This window comes from Passer montanus, unplaced genomic scaffold, assembly GCF_014805655.1.
Source record: "Passer montanus isolate IOZ18808 unplaced genomic scaffold, ASM1480565v1 scaffold2, whole genome shotgun sequence".
In the NCBI taxonomy this organism is placed as follows: domain Eukaryota; kingdom Metazoa; phylum Chordata; class Aves; order Passeriformes; family Passeridae; genus Passer; species Passer montanus.
In genome coordinates, this window is record NW_024366591.1 from 3,373,464 (window position 1) to 3,390,954 (window position 17,491).

The window sequence follows — 17,491 nt, forward strand, 5'->3', positions numbered from 1 at the left end:
GGTGTTGGGCCCAGTCCTGTTCAAAATCTTTATCAATTTTCTGGATGAGGGGATGGAGGGCACTCCCAGTCAGTGAGCAGACACACCAGGCTGATCTGTGGAGGCCTGTAGGACTGCTAGAGAACTTCCTGGGGCTATGCCCTGGAAGGATGTCCCCCACACTTTAACCTCTCCCATGGACTTCCCTGACATGCTGTCAATCAACCCCAGTGCCCCTCCCCTGCTGTCCTATTGGCTGTTCAACCACCTGTTAGCCATATATGGTCAAAGTTCTAGCAGTTTCTTGTACCCTCATTGGTCTGTACCAGTGTCTGTTTACCCTTGTGTTTCCCTATTGGTCACTGCAATCCTTTCTCACTCACACCTTCAGGTGATTGGCTGTTGCTGTTGGCTCCGCCCCTTGTACCAGTATATAATCTTGGAACCTCTCCCTCGCTTTGTCTTTAGTATTGGACTCTTTGAGTGTGTAAGTGAGATAAACTACCACTGGGATCCTATACAAAGACTCTTCCTGCCTCTGCCTTCCTAGATAACCAGCTGCTGTACTGTGAGCTGGTTTTGCTCTGTGCTTGGTGGAGCGCTCTCCTTGTGGGGACATTTTGGGAAGGTTGCAGCAACCTACCATCTGCCTGGAACAGGGACCTGTTCTGCAGTGTCCCTGAAAAGCGTCTCCATTGACTGGTATGTGCCAAAATGGTGCTGGCCCTGTGAGGGGACTTGCCCTTTTGACTGAATTTCCGGTGACTCCTGCCACCCAAAATGGCGCCAACCCCATGAGGGGATCCGCCATTTTGAGCCTTTCTTTGCCAAGTTTTTCCACTTTTTCACATCAAAATAGTGCATGTGATCCTCCTCCTGTGCAACTGCCTGAAAAGAGCTTGTAGCCAGGTAGGGGTTGATCTCCCACTAACAAGTAATAGGATGATAGAAAAAAGCCGAAAGTTGTACCAGAGAAAGTTTAGAGTGGATATTAGGAAACATTTCTTCACCCAAAGGATTGTTCAGGCTCTGGACCTGACTCAGGGAAGTGATTGAGTCTGCATGCCTGGAGTTATTTAAAAACCTTTGGGATGTGGCACTTAAGGACATAGTTTAGTGGACGACTTAGCAGTGCTGGGTTAAGGGTTGGACTTGATGACCTGAGAGATCTTTTCCAAACTAGCGATTCTGTGATTTTGCTTTTATTCCTATGTGGGATTATTCTCTCTCTGAAAACAAGAATACTTAGAAGTGGAACAGTGTTCAAGACATACCAGGAATCTGATGCTGAGTGGCACTTACATGCACTATTATGATACAAGTGGTAGCAAAAAATTCTATGTACACACATCAGTGCAGGATGTAAAGCAGGTGCTGATCTTTATATAAGAGCTGCTCTGAAGAAAGTATGAGCTATTGGTAGGAATATGATGTGCCTATTATGAAAAATCATATAATTAAAGAAAAAAAATCTACACTGTTGTGGTGACAAAAAAAAAAGTTGGAAAAGTTCCTTGTGTTTCTGATAATGGTTATAAAGAGGATAATTCCTTTTTCCTTCAGAAGTAGTTTTCCCCTCAGTGCATGTGTTAATTTTTCCTGACTGGCGATATCACAAGGCTGAAGATAATGTTTTGTATTGCAAATCTTCTCTTAAAAGAGAAGTCATATTCTTTTGTTGTAGATTAAAAAAAAAAATTCTCAAAGCTGAATGTTTTCATAACAGCATATGTTGCACTGAGTCTGTAGCATTAGATATGAAAACAATGCTGACTAGGGGGTACAGCAGTCGATTTGTAGGTGCAAAAACTGTAAACACAGCTGTGATTGATAGAGCTGAAATCCTGCTGAGGATATAATGAGAATTGACCAGTAACAGGAATGAACACTGTGTCAGGTTGTATAGTTTTTTGAATAAATAGCCCAGTTTGAGATCAGTTTGTAAAACATAGTAAATAGAAATGCCTTTCATTACAGTAATTAGCTTATGGAGAGTTTGCAGAGTCTCTTTGGGTAGAGGCTCATCCTAAAACAGCCTCAGGTAGTTCTCAGCCTGTCATGGGTCCCAGTAGGTACCTGGGCAGCCATGTGCTGGCACAAACCCCCTTGGCTGCCCACCTGACGCTACAAGGGGATGTGTCAGAACCATCTATGGAGGGCACAATTCCCACACTCTGATCTCCCCTCCCACATGGAATTATTCCCAATTCTCTCTTTCTCTCACGGCTGTAGGTAGCCTTTCTCAGCATGCTTTTCCCAGGCTATATTCGTCTCCTGTGATAAGGCAGCAATATGAGCCAGTGGAAACGTTCTGCACGTCTGCATTTTGGCAGCCCACATGTGCAGGGCGATGTCAAGTGCTGAGGCTCAGCCATGGAGGTTTCTCACGTGCAGCTCTCAGCTGTCTGTTTTTCATCTGCAGTGTAACAGCAACACAGTGGAGAAAAGAGGAACCACATCCAGCTGGAGAGCACTGACAAGGGATGATTCTCCCGTGTGCCAGGGACAAATCCTCAGGACATGCTCGCAGTAACTGGGCAGAAGAAGTAAGATTGCTTGTTACATATTTCCAGTCCTGGAACTGGCCATGGCTTCTTTAAGAAACTGAACTTAAGTTCTGAATTGACGGTTCTTTTTAGCACATCATAGAAAAGCACTTGCCATTTCCCCATTTGCTTGTAGTTTGGGCAGTGAAGGCTCAAGATACAAAGAATAAGATAAGGAAAGGACCATGCTACAAGTAGATAAAAGCTCCTCTCTTTTCCACAGCTGGCTATAGTGATCACTGCCCTGTAGTTAAGAGACCACATCATTATTATGAATACATGAGATATACTCAGTTGCTATCTACTTCTTAGGAAATGGTCATGTCCCTTGTATAAAAGTCACTTGCATTGTCCTGCTGCAAAGAAGGGGTAAATATTTTGTCCCTTTGTGTAATTTATAAATCTACCCACTTTCCCCCATCTATTTATTATGGTATTTTAAACATCTGTTTAAACAAGTGCACATGGGTTTAAATACACCATTAGAAAAGGCAATAGCAGTTAACTTTATCCTTGAGAAGTTATACTATTCCTGATGTTCTTCAACGGCATAATAGAAAAAGAACAAACATCTGCATCTGTTTGTCTGGCTAGAGGCAAAGAAGTGTGAATATTGTCACAGCTGACAAACAAACACAGTTTTCCTGCAGCAATACAATATGGGACAAATCATTGAACTTAACGGCAACTTAATACACACAATTAACTTTTCCCTGTGAATCATCCAACCACAAAATATGTTCACCACCTCTGTTTCAATCAGCCCTATGAGTGTTAACAGAAGTTTGTTGCAATCAAACTCTCCAAGAAGAAAAACATTATTTATATGTTGGCACCCACCTGTAAATTCTGAAATGACTGATGAGAAATTTATACATTAGTTGGAGAAAAGACTTGTGTGTTCTTTCAGTCTGGATTCTTGCTATGCATGTCACTCCTCTGCATTTAGATGGAGCTGCCTGATTTCTACTGAGGAAGAGTATGTAATTTCTTCTCTCCTAGCAGTATAATAACATTCAGAGATCTGCTTCACCACAGTTCTTCGTGAATAATCGAAAGGGGAACATGCATTTCTCGTTCTTTTCCTCTACCCTTCCTTGAGGTTGGAATTGCTGCTAATTAAAATGTGTTAATGGGCGTCTCCACTCAGAAATTCCACATTTTATACGGGGGGTGGGGGGAGAATAACAAAAATACTGATATTTGTAAACTTATAATCTACTTAGTTTCAAAGGATAACCCTGAAAACCTGTTTCACCATGTCAGGGAAATAATTTTTACAAGATTTCTGTCAAAGTTTAATTTTCTCTTGAGTGTTTCTAAAAATGTTTTATATGTAGTGTTCTTTGCTTTCTGTTAAGTGGCATTTATCCTCAAGAGCCTCAGGCTGTTACCAACGTGAACATGGGGTCTCAGTGCTAAAGCAGCCAGAACTGCTTAGAGGAAAGGCAGAGAAAAGAGAACAACATTTCAGAAGTAGTTTGAAACTCTCTTGATTTTACGTGCATGTGTTTGGCTTTGTATAAAGAATAACCATTAGCAGCTTTCCCTCTCGCATCCTTACTGTTTAGAACAGTCCTTGTCCTCAAAAAGGCTGTCTGATTTCTATCCTGCCCAGTTTATGTTGGGGAGTCTCAGTCTCCTTCTCTACTCTCCAAACTCTACTCTAAGCACCATATAAACAAACTCTGTTAGAGCAATTGAGGACTAATGAGTTTTACTGATGTTTGGAAGAGAAATGGTGAGAAAAGATAAGATGAGGACAAGTCAAGAAAATGGGCAGTGGGAGCTGGTGGGAGGAATAGCTTTGAAGATTATTTGAGCAAATGAGGAGGAACTAGAATTCAGTATGAATACTAGAACTTTAGCATTAACAACTTTCCATACTAAGCATGTCCAGGACTAAGGCATCAGTTTCCTTCAGATTTTGACTTCAGGCCTCCATCCAGCAAAATCCAGCCTGAGTAGGATTATTGAACTCAACCAATGTCAATGGGATTGGCTCACATGCTTAAATTTAAGCATGTACTTAAATGCTTTGCTTGTTCCAATCTATGATTGCTTTCTAAGTGGCAAACATCTATTAAGCACAGTGCAGGTGGTCAAGGGATACCCATTGCAAATCACGCAGCAGGTTTTGTCCTGCAGAGAGCTGCTTTGTGATTCACACCAGACTCCATGTTTTTCCATGTGTGAATCACAAAGCAGCTCTCTGCAGGACATCAGACTCCATGTTTTTCCATGCAGACAATCATTCTGAGTTTAACAACAGCCTTTCAGACTCACATATCCAAGAGCTGCCAGTCTGCAACTTATTTATTCAAAATTAAGTCCTTAAAACTTCCTTCCAGTGGCTTTTATGTTAATCATTGATATTATGATATGCATCCATCATCACAATTTGGACAGCTGTAAGCCATCATCTCCTGAAACTTCACATTTCAAAAACTTCCCTTCTAGAAAACAGAAATTTTATAGATCACTTTTCCTATGTATGTCTTCACTTCCTCTTTTATTCTAGATTATTTCATTAGAGACCAAAAGGAGCCCAAGTTACCTTGTAAATACAAGTAGACCCCACTTTTATTCTAGATTATTTCATTAGAGACCAAAAGGAGCCCGTTACCTTGTTGTAAATACAAGTAGACCCCGAATTTCACCGAAGTGTTGTGCTATTATCTGTGTCCTACAATAACACATCAGATGTGGATGTAGTAGTAGAGGAAGAAGTATTCCAGCAGAGACAAACCTTTGGATGCCTTCCCTAGGAAGAAGGAAAGCAAGCATACTAGTCAGTGTCCTTAAAAAAAGTTTGCATGACTTGTGAACGGCCCACCTGGAGCCACCTCAGAGCTCAAGCCTGCAGAAAAACAATTTTGAAATCTGTTCCAGAAATTTCCATCAGTCATAAAAGCAGAAACCTTGTGAGATCAAGGACAATGGCAAAGGATGAAATTGGCAGACAGCAAAAAAACAGTGAAGGTCAAACTCAGTATGAGGATCAAGCACTTACTAGCTTATCATCACTTGACTACAAGAGACCCATCTGATTTATAATCCTAAGCATCACATCCTTACATTTAAGACACTGGCTTTTCTACACTAGACCTGGTCTTTAGATGGTGTAAAGGTGTCTGTTCATATCAACAGAGATGCCAGGGGGATATTTCTGTGGTGAAAGATGGCTAAGAATTCCACAGCAGCTGACCACACTTTATCAGGGTCAACATACAGCTGAAGCAACCAGGAGGATGTTGATCAACTATTGCATATCAAGCTCCTTACAATCAAATAGGCATCCTTTGAGACATAGCCATGATTTTTCACACTTTTGGTTTTTTATTTTTGGTGAGAGGGATTGTAAGAAATTACATATATTCAGAAGTTATGTCTCATATTTGTGAAGTGCTGAGATTATTTATACATATGTGCTCCTCAGATTAAGTTGATTAAAAAAACCCCTTGCTCCCTTGCTAGTGTATGTATATGCATATACCCCTCCTTATGTTGCACATTTGTTTGTGAATAGAGCATTTTTTTAAAAACCCTATTTTCTCTGAAATGTATCCACAATTTCTAAAAGATGCCATGGCCACATAATAAATAGTAGCTAAATTACAAATTAGCAGAATGGCAGTAATAAATAGATCAAAGACCTCCCTGTGCTAATATCCATATGAGGAATAAACCATGGTATTTCCTATCCTGTAATGCATGCCATGGTTCTGATCCATAGGCCTCGCATTTTTTGCCTGCATACAGGCACGCACAGCTCACAGAGCAATGTGAGAGTCACAAGTCTCTAGTGTAATTCATGCTCCAGTTCAGCAGCTGTGGGGGGTTTGCTGAAGACAACGTGGCCAAGAAATTCCTGAGAGAATAAGAATGGTTGTTAACAGTTCTGAGAAAGTCTTCCTCTGGGTTATTATCCCATAGAGAGAGATAGTGCGGTTTGGCGGTCTTAAGCAAACAAACAGCTCTGAGAAACTACACATATTCCCTCTGAGATTACAGCAAATGAAAAACAAAAAACCATCCTCTCTTAAAAGTGGTTTGAAGCATTCGTGATACTGTCAGTGAAGTACTTGGACTTCTTCCTGCTTTGTGCATCAGGTCACAGTTTCCATACTCCCAAAGGAAACAGCCTTGGCTGAGCAAAAGAAAGTCCCATTTACTCTTACTGTTATCTTTTCAAAGCTGGCCTTGTTGAACAGCGATGAGGCACAAGCACATCTAATAACTGAAAACCACCAAAGAACAATGCAGTAGCATCTCAAAATGGGCACTCCTTTTTAAATTACTTACACCTGGGACACTGCTCACACACATTAAAGTAACGGAAGGAAAAGTTGCCTGAAAAATGTATTTTCTTGTACCATTTTCCAATCCCTTGAGCTAGCTGGCAAATGAAAGATGGATGGGATGCATTTCTAGGGCACTGAAAATCAGAAATAGAGTAAAAAACTACCTGGCCAATGGCTTAAGACAGTTTTAAGATTTCAGAAGTGACAGGCTCCTTTCTCCTGACACTACCTACTTACATTGCCTAAAGCAACACAGGTTAAACTCTCAAAGCAACAGTTTCTTAATATACCTGGAGTACTGAGCAGGAACTATTTCCTCAACTACCTCTCATGCATTTTAAGCTGTATCCAAGCAAATCAAGTTAACAGGGTAGATGGGGAGAAGAAACATAGTTCTGTGACTAAGAAGCAAGGCTACAATTCAACTGCTGGTACTCCCACAGATTTCCCAGCTCAGTCTTCTGTGCTCCTTCTGTCTCTGAAAAAATAACAGCAGTAGAAATAGTTCTAATATCTAACCTCTAATTTTTTTGTGTTATGTTTCTTAGTGTGCTGAGACAGCATTTAGCACAATCAAGTACTGAAGTTTTTTTACTGGTGCATAAGTGTGGCTCTATATTTGCTGGTACCAAACATCTGAGCAGCCCTTGGGAGAGCATTGGATAGCACCACTCATCTCTCTGATGCATTGTCATATGGTCCAGATGGCTGCAGTATGTAGGCAACTGGGAACCAAAGCAGCAGGAGGAGTACATCCTGCTGCAATTTCCTTCTGGTGCTGATCTTCATGCGTTCAGCATTTATATTAGTTTGTGGTTAGGAAGTCCACAGGCCTGGGTGGCCTAAGACCTAGCAAAAAAAAAAATACACTGTAGCTTGCCAGCTATCAAATGACCAGATTTGCCCCCAAAACCTCTGTAAAGGTTATTGCAGCTCAGCCAAGGGAAAATCCCCTCCTGTGCAGCGTGAATTATCAATTCCACAAGGGTGGCAGTCTCTTCCAAGTGGGTCTGTTATTGAAGAAAAACTCAGAAATCTCTGTACTTTAGCAGAAAAACTATTACTATGACATACAAACTCAGAAAAAATTAGGAAACTAGACTTCTTCCATTTGGCAAATGCAATTTTATTTCTGGATTAGTTGTGAGAATTAAACATTTTAAATATTCTAACATTTATACCCTGCCACACACATTAATTGGCATACTGGAAGAATACTACAAATAAAGAAAGTCAACATAAGTAAGCATCTGCATATAAGGACAGAGTTCTCAGGAATGTAATTGTTATTTTTATGTGCTGGAGAGGAGGAGGGCTTCCAAACCTTGAAAAGGCAAGACTTCAGTGGGAATTTGATATGCCAATGAACTGTCTCTCTCCTGTAGAACAGGTAAGAAAAATCTAAACAAAACATGAAAAACAGAACACAAACTGGCAGGTACAAGAAAGGGAAAAGACAATGACACTTCTTACGAGGTATCTCTATAACATAATTACTAAATCTACAACTGTAATAATACTTGAAACCAAGCTAGTATCAATGTTATGGTCTTGAGGAATTTACACAAACCTAAGGCACAGAGTCATCAAGAGCAGAAAGTTACACTTGGTGGCTTCCTGCACAGTTTAGTCACATATATAGGCTCACTGAGAACAAAGTACAAAACAGCAGACTGTGAATCACACTCAAATTTCCCACCCGTGACTATATGAGGGAGGAATTTTTGCCAACAATACAAATACTCGGGAGTATGGATGTGACTGCACATAATGATTTTATCTGAGCTACTTGCTAGTTATTTACTGTGCTGGTACAGAAGATTTTCTATACTCTATGAGCAACACAATCAAAATGATTTTATTATAATGCTTGCATTCCTGGTATTCCCAGTTCTTTCACCAGCAGGGTTTTCATGGTCAAAAAACTGTCACAACTGAGACAACAAAAATGGACATTAAGAAAGCTACAAGAATATGAGAACCAAAGTTACCTGTGTACTTTCCCATTTTCCCATGAAAATCACTATCTAGGAAGTAAAAATATAATTCTTTTCACACCCAAACTGGCCTGTGAATGTGTATTCACAAGTGTTGCATGTGGGAACAGACATCTGTGTTCTATCTTCATTTGTCATTTTAGAGTCTATTTCCAGGAAAACAAAGATGGTTTGCAAAATTTGGCCCCTCAAAATAGCAAAAAGAGATTGAGCGCTCACAGTCTGAACTATGCTGGTCAGCAGTTCTTTTCGATCATCGTGCAAAAAAAGTTTTGCTGTATGTCTATAGAATGATAATAAATTACTCAAATTATCTGAAGAATCTGATGTCTCTAGTTCAATTTACAGGTCAGTCAATAAAAATCCATTTCATGTGGTTATTGATTTCCTGTTAATTTACTGAGCAGCAGGTTTCTTCTGAGAAGAGATTCCATTTCAAGAGTTGTAGTCTTCCTTAAAAAAATGTCCTGGGGGGAAAAAAGATAGTGAGAAACATGTTGTTAGCTCTCATGCAACTTTTAATCTTTCTAGAGAGCACAGTTTTTAAACTGGATCTTAAGTAGTTTTGATTTGTATTATAAGTAATAATTGAGAAGACGCACATGCAACAAGAAATCTTACCTTGGTAGTTCTAGAGATCTATGACTGTTCTTACAGTGATTACAGCCACAGAGAAACCATACAGAGTAAACAGTCTCAGAGACAAGGATAATTTCAGAACAAACCCATTGTAAAAGTAGATGACAGAATAACAGAGGCAAACTTCACCGAAACCAAACACTCATGAATACTTGTTTACAGGCACACTGTGAATAATCCAAATGGAAACTTGTTCTTTGGACAAGCCTTCACAAGAAAATAATTTATAGTTGCTTTTATACTGATGAACTCAGAAAGCCACAGCAGTGGTCCACAGATAAGGAAAACACCTTAGGTTAATCCTACTTGTTTAGAGAGGGCCTATTTATTTAATAGTCTGGCAGGTGATAAACCAATTCTGCAGAGGATCTCTGAGGGACTTTATGAAGTAGAAACTAAACACTTATGTTTTAGTAGCACAGGCATGGCAAAAGCCCAAAGAACACTCCAGCTGCATGCCAGGAACAAAAGTAAGGATGGCAAGCAATGCACAGGCAGGCTCATGCTGAAAAAATAACACAGGTTCACAATGGCCAGTCATGTTAAGCCAGGTGTGCTATTCACCATGAGGGTCACTGCAGTGGCTACAGCTGCAGGAGATATCCTTGTCTGTACACAGGTGCACTGCCTTCAAAAACCTTTCTGTGTGTGGTGGGGCTGACTGCTGATGAGGGAATGGTAGGGCTAAATATACAAAATATAAAACCAAAAATAACAGTTATTTCCTCGCCCATTAGTTTAGGCACAGGCATTAAACAAAATTTCACATTAATCTACAGTTGGTGTTAGGCAGTAAAACTGATTCACAGCAAGTGATACTCCAGTACTGTGCATAGAGCAAGAGCCCAGGTTAATAATAACTACAAAACCTTGCTCTACCATCTTACTTGCCAGTAAGGATATCTTCAGATCTCCTTCAATCAAACTAGAAAACGTGTCTCACTCTTGAAACTGTTTGTCGAAAGTAAAACAAGCTGTATGACTTCATACCTCTATCGTACTTGTAGCTGTAGATTCTACTGTTTCACACCTGTGCTGATTATCTTTAAAACAAGGATGCTGTGAGCATTGCCAAGACACCCAAATCCCTTATTCTCTTTTGAAAATATTATATAAGCTTGCTTAGACAAGAACAATAACTGCAATCTAATTTAAAAAAAACAACAACAAACAAAACCAAACCAAACAATAGAATTGAATGTCTGGTTGTGATGCAGAATGTTTACAGGGATTTGTTTCCCTAAATTATGATCTATGGGAATATAGTAAATGACTCAGACTGAAGTTAAGTGTAACTTCTAAAAAAAAAAAACAACAACAAACCCTAAATCCTCAAACTTTAAACTGAAAGTATGAGCGTGTAGTCACGTACAACCAGTTCTGAGAATCACAATTTTGCAGTCTGGGAACCACTGCTGTAATGCATGACAGTTACTTATAACTATCAAATTAGCAACCATGTAATGCAGGAGGTTATATAGGCCATAAGAAGAAGAAGATACTTGAAAAATGTTTGACATATTGTTACTCAGCTTTTAATCCCCAGGGAAAAAAGCTTATGCACTTACATTTCATCATCATATTCTTTCGGAGGTGATGCTGCAATGACTAAGTCAATCCAGTCCTGAAAAAGAAAAGCAGAGGCAAACATCTGCTGCTAAATACTGCTTTTAGAAGTGGCCAGTGGACCACCGTGGAATGTCAAATGGAGAATCTGGGAGGTAATCTATTCCTGGAAAACCACAGGGAGAAGGAGCAAGGTCTCTATTAAAAACTTATAGGAAGACCACTTTAACATTGAGCTGTTTGAGTTATAGTTTGAAACTAAAGAAAGATCTACTGTTGCAACAAGATTTTAAAAAAAGTTATTCTAAGAATCATCCTGTATTTGTCCTCTGAGCAATGAGAACAGTTCTTGCTGTGGAAACACTCACTGTAGCTGAAGGGCAATGTTGCTTGTACATCAAGAACTCAAATATAAGCTATTATCAGAAAATTCCAATCAGCTTGCAAGTAATTTTCAATATCCAAGAGTGATGCTACATGTAAATGTACTATAAACACTCCGAAGGTAATGTGTTTAAATATCAATCTTGACATGTGGCTAAATGCCATGAAATTTCCCAATAAATTACACGCATGGTTTTTAGAGATGCTACATACCAGCATCTTCTGCAGATTTTAGCTTACTTTGGGAGTACCTGATGTACCTACTACTTCTGATGTTTGCAACCTTGTTTGTGTTGACATGACAAAGTCATGATAGAGAAGGAGCTCTCATATAAGCTCTGTAGGTAGAATGAAGTAGTATTCCAGGTTACTTACCCCACCCATGTTCCAAGCTTTTGCTAGAGTTGCCTGTGCTTCTGCCAGCTTGCTGTCAATTAATATCTTGCCATTTACAGCCAGTATTTCATCCCCTTTCACTATGCCTCCTGGGGAAAAGACAAATGTGTCAAATACACATAAGCAAAACAAAATGCTAGGAGCCTTTTCTGTGCCATATTTTGCAGTAATGACTACAATGAAAAGTGTTCTCACTGGATATGAAGGTCTGCACTAAAAATGGTAGGAAGCTTGCTACAGGCAAACACAAAAGGATTTTTAAGCATGGCAGAGACAAACTAATCTCTTATTGATCATGACCAGTAAGAAATTAGTTCAGTGTGATTTTCTACAGTTTGCCTGTTTGGGTAATCCAGCTATACAGCTTAAAAACTGTGAGTGAGTGTAGAATGTTACTACTATGCCCCATCCCCTGGGGAAATGTTCAAGGCCAGGTTGGATGGGGCTTTTGGGCAACCTGGTCTAGGGTAGGGTGTTCCAGCCCATGTCAGGGGCTTGGAATGAGATGATTTGTAAGGTCTCTTCCAACACAAAAAATTCCATTATTCTATAAAAATGGCAAAAGTAATTAAATTCCTGAAGGAATAAAGTGACATTTCTCAAGGGTTTCCATGACGATAATTTCTTTGCAAGTGTATGTGCAGTGTTTGCTCCTTAGAACTTATTTTGACTTGCTGGTCTGGAATGAAGCACAACCAATTAACTGAAACTGGATTTGAAGAGGATGGTAAGAGGACAGCCTTAGTTATGAGAGATTCTAAAAAGAGTGAAGGGCTGAAAAAGAGCACTGAGGATATCAAATAACTGAAATGTTTTCACAGCAATGTTTTCACTTGAACGTAGGTGCAGGCTGGGACAAGGACAGCAGACAGTGTAAGGGAATATTGCCCTCTCTGCTGACCTGGTCATCACAAGAGTTCTCAAGGAAAGGATGGCAGATACTTCCCACCAGGTGCAAAGCCCAGATGTGTTGGTGAGCATGTTTTTGTGCCTTCAAGAGCTAAGCTTCAGTGGCCCTGGCCATTAGTTGGGTTTTAGGAGTTGGGTTTTAGTTGGGTTTTTAACAGCCAGCTGCTTACTAGACAAATTACTATTTAAAGTAACATAAAGAACAAAACAAAGCAGTGTAGTGTAGCTATTGTCAGGTAATTGCTTTGCATGTGGAAGTATTACAAATGTCATTGCTTGGAAATTGTGAAATAATGGAGAACACATTCTTTGACTAAAGAATATAACAGAGAATCAGGTGTTGGTTTTTATAAATTTCACATAATTATTAATTTAAGCAACACATGTGGGCTGCCCTTAAACTTGAGACAGAACTTGGGTCCTTGGGCAATCTAAGTGAGCCTTTCAGTACCAGGCTATGAAGTCAGCCAACCATTCTCAGCCAGTGTAAGGAAACACTTTTCAGCAGCATTCAAATTCCCCATTGTTGCTCACCATGTTTGTCTGCAGCACCGTCCTCGTAGATGGCAGACACAACTATTTTTCCAATTGGAGAATCAATTCCTCCCTCGACTGCAAGGTCCAGTGATCCTTCCTATGAAAAGAACAGTTCTAGTTCAGAAAAATCTGTTAATTTTTGCCATTAACAGGAGCTTAATCTTTCCTTCTTCCCAGTACATAAACCTTTTAAATATCAATCAACCAACATAGTAATTACCTTTTTTATTCGTAATAGCCGTACATCTTTTCCTATAATCTGGTCTGGGGTAAACTGTGAAAAGATATAACAATTAATCATTTCCACTTTGAAAACACAAAACAATTAGGCTGATCTATGTAATTTCTGGGGGAAAAGGGACCTTTCTCCCCTCTAAAATAGCGTAAGAGGGAGATCAGAACACCACATCACCTTTTCTTCTAAGAATACTCCTGTTCAACATGACCAGAAAAGACAAATACACAAGACCCAGAAAAGCAACAAGCAAGAATCTTACCTACTCCCAGCCCTCAAAATTAAGGATTTGGCTTTTTTCAAAAGTATTTCATATTAAACAATGTGTCATGTTTAAATTATCTCCTTACCATTGAATATGGATCAAAATCTTCCACATACTTCTGGAAGCCCTGAGAATAAAATTATATTTAATTGCAAAACCAGCAACTCACACACTTAACATACAAATTCTGTCTTATTTATTAGTGAGAGTACATGTAATTCTGTAAGCTATGAAAGAAGACAGAAATTGAAGAAAACCCAGAGAGACAGCAAAGAGTCCATCCTGACAGTCAGAAGACATTTCAAAACCTCATGACAGATCAAATATTTGAGTTGGTCATATAATGGAGCATTTCTGAGGAAGCATTTACCACCTGTCAGCTCCATAGCTCCTCTCTACACCTGACAGAACAAAAACAAATCCTGAAAGCACCATAGGCAGATATGTTCTGCCACACTGTTTGGAGCAACATTTCTTGGGATTATCAACATGTTGGATTGTAACAGGTAGAAATGACAGGCTCCAATTCACCTGTCAACAACACTATCCTCCACTGTCTGGGTTTTAGGATTCCTTTTCAGCCCCCTTCTCTCCCTCTTGATGTAGAGTTTTCAGGGAGTTGGCTCCATACCACAAGCAAATGCAGGACAACAATTTGTTAGACAATTTTCAAGACAACAATATGATTTTTGTTTTCATATGGTTCTGTGGAGGACATAAAAGTTTTTTCAGGGTATGTCTGAAATGCAGAAGACGATACCACAGTTAGGCACAGCAAGATTTTTAAGCTTTGAGAGGACCCACAAAGCGTAGTGGTTAACCCCTCTCAGACCAAGACTGCAGGGAAAAGCAGGAGTTACCTTTTCTGCAAGATGGGAGTTCCTGCACCAGCAGTCAGGAGTCAGTGGTGTTTGAGTGCAGTTTCTGGAGGAGGATTAGTAGCTACTGGGTAAGACCGTATGGCCAGTGCTGGGGATTTATGAAAGCTCTGCACCTACCCAGCATGCTAAAGTAAGGACTTCAGAACTTAACAAAATCTTTACTGAGGCACCTAGCTCCCACTCTTGTGGCCTCAAGCTGCAGTAATCTGGTGACAGGGGAACACAGAACCACACAACCCTTTGCAGACACAGCAGGCAAGCCAATACCTTACACAGACCAGTGGTTCAGTGCATGATCAAGCTTGATATATTCATTATTGCCTCTTTTCTACTGCATCTATTTGACAACAAAGACTATTCCACTGTCAGAGTCACCTAAGCATTTTTCCACTTGTAAATCAAACACACAGCTTAAGATTCCTGTGGTGTATTTCAGGGCTGCCTGTTAAATAGCAAAGTTGCAGCAGAAAATACAAATACCGCCTCTGCTATACTCTTTATCACCTCCTTTGGTTGCCTAATTTTGATGTGACTATGAACCTTCTGGGTTCTGATCTCAGCCACAACAGAACTGCGTTACATGAAGTTTGTTACATTTGCATTATATTTGTTAACCAGATAAATGGGAATTTCATCACAGACATCAGCAAGGGCAGAATTTCATCCTGGGGGAAAAGCTTCAATCAATCATTATTTCACTAAGTGTGTTAATATTATGAACCATTTAACTAAACCATAAGACAAACATGTTACAATGAAAGCTACCTAAACAATTAATACTTTGAATAATTGAATTAGTACTGCCTTTTGGAATCATGACTCAAGTAGATATCTATGGGTTTGGAGCAACTAATTTAGAGAAAAGAACTCCAATCTCAGCCAAGTCAATAAGTCATTATGTAATCTAAAGGGAGTCAGTGAACTCTTTGTCCCAGGTTGTCCTCATGAAAAACAGATGTTGCCCTTGAAGGAAGCTTCCCTGGGAAAATAATCTTTAAACAGGAAAAAAACAAAAAAACTCCACAAAAGCAAACACACACACACAAAAATATCACCAAAAAAACAATCTGCAAGCAAAAGTCATAGAAACATAGAATATCCTGAGTTGGAAGGAACCCACAAGGATCACCAAGTCCAACTCCTGGCCTGCACAAAGTGACACCATGCACCTGAGGGCACTGTCCAAACATTTCTTGAGCTGTCAGGCTGGTGCCTCTTGGAGCCTCTTCCAGTGCCCAACCACCCTGGGGGTGAAAAACCATTTCAAAATATTCAACCTAAACTGTTCTCCCCTTGGGTTCATGTCACTATGTATCAGAGATATAATCTGGATCCAATAATGTACAAATATTGCTAAGACAGAAAGAAGACATTACTGAACTGTAATAAATCTTCCCTGAAATGGACACCACAAATTCACTCCATATCCAAGCAGGGATGAATGAACCAAGGAACAGTAAGTGGAAAGCACAGTCCTAAGCCTACCCTCCCACCACTCAGGACGTTTCAGGTGAAAGAGTTAAGAGCATTCAAATACCTTCTTGACTTACAAAATGTTCAGAGGACTGATCATAATTTTAAAATGGAACACTAAAATATTTGATTGCTCTGAAGCAACTCTGTCTGGACTTCCAGGTGAAAGCTGAAGTTGCTATTTAAAGAAAAAATAACCTCCAAAACACAAGCACTTATACTAATGATACTGCTTCACTGGTTTCTAACAACAATAGTCAAGAGCAATTGAGACCAGAAATAACAACAACAAACCACAAACAAACAAACAAACCCCAAGCAACAAAAACAACAGATAATTGAAAGGGAAACTCACGATCAGAAATAACAAACTTTTCAAAAAACCACCTCTTTTGAGAACACAATTGTTACGTATTCAGAGCATACTGGCATTTACTGGCAAATAATCTCAAAGCTGGATCTTTTTCAGTCAGTTATCCCTTCTAGATATAGATTGAAACTGCTTAAAAGAAGAAAAAGTTATTAATCTTAATGTTTTACTGCTCAAAATCTGACACTGTGAGCTCAGTACTGCGTGCCAACTTTTCAGGTAATGTCAGTGCATCTAACTTAGCTTGCACTACCAAAGGGGTTTTGTACAGAAACTGGCACATTTTACAGCAGTGAAGTTTAGCATAAAGTTCACTTCTTCAAGGAGCCATCTATTGAATCACCAGCTAACCAAAGATGAAGAGACGAAAACTTCATCATTATGACAGGAAAGCAACAAAAGTAAAAATGCAGCAGGAAAATCCTACACAATACAGGAAGGCTGAATGAACAAGGCTTTCCACCATCAGTTCCTCTAATTTCCTAGCAGTAACTATGTTATGATGACAGCTCTATGTCAATCTGATAAAGTATTTTATCACTGAAAGCACTGCAGCTGGACACTAAAAGAAACAAGGAAATCTTCAGAATATCAGATCATTTATTAGTGTTCAACTATCTTAAAGGTTGCACTTAACCATATAGGGAATTACAGATGGTTCAGCCTGAAGGGTTTATTCTCATTCTTCTGCCTAGCCTTGTTGGAGCCACAGGCACACACTTTAAGCTTAGAAAGACTAGCAGTTTTCATGCACGAGGGCTGTCTTGCATCTTCTGTTTTAGAAACTGAGCAACAGAACTAGAAAGGAAAGTTTTAAATCTATGATCAGTCAAACAAGAAATACCACACAAAATACGGAAAATGTTATTTTACTTGTTTTTTGTTAGATCTAAATGATGAATTGTAAACCACCATCCTTTTAAACATCTCTTGTGGCTGCAAAAGAAAGAAAATTGCCAAACCAGGTGTTAACTTTTTGCTGTAAATAAGCATCACCTACTCATAAATTA

General features: G+C 39.5%; 1 protein-coding gene across 2 annotated transcripts in view; it reads right to left on the reverse strand.

Annotated features, from left to right (window-relative positions):
• Nucleotides 1-8,662: 8,662 nt before the first annotated feature.
• USH1C (USH1 protein network component harmonin) overlaps nt 8,663-17,491 on the reverse strand; it is a 46,139-nt gene continuing 37,310 nt past the window's right edge. For both annotated transcript variants that reach the window (XM_039707713.1, XM_039707712.1), the window contains 7 exons: nt 13,843-13,884; nt 13,478-13,531; nt 13,255-13,354; nt 11,791-11,900; nt 11,034-11,089; nt 10,030-10,149; nt 8,663-9,293 (listed from right to left, as the gene is read on the reverse strand). In XM_039707713.1, coding sequence (XP_039563647.1) covers nt 10,050-10,149; nt 11,034-11,089; nt 11,791-11,900; nt 13,255-13,354; nt 13,478-13,531; nt 13,843-13,884 — 462 coding nt within the window. In that variant the 3' untranslated portion in view covers nt 8,663-9,293; nt 10,030-10,049. The remainder of the gene's footprint in view (nt 9,294-10,029; nt 10,150-11,033; nt 11,090-11,790; nt 11,901-13,254; nt 13,355-13,477; nt 13,532-13,842; nt 13,885-17,491) is intronic.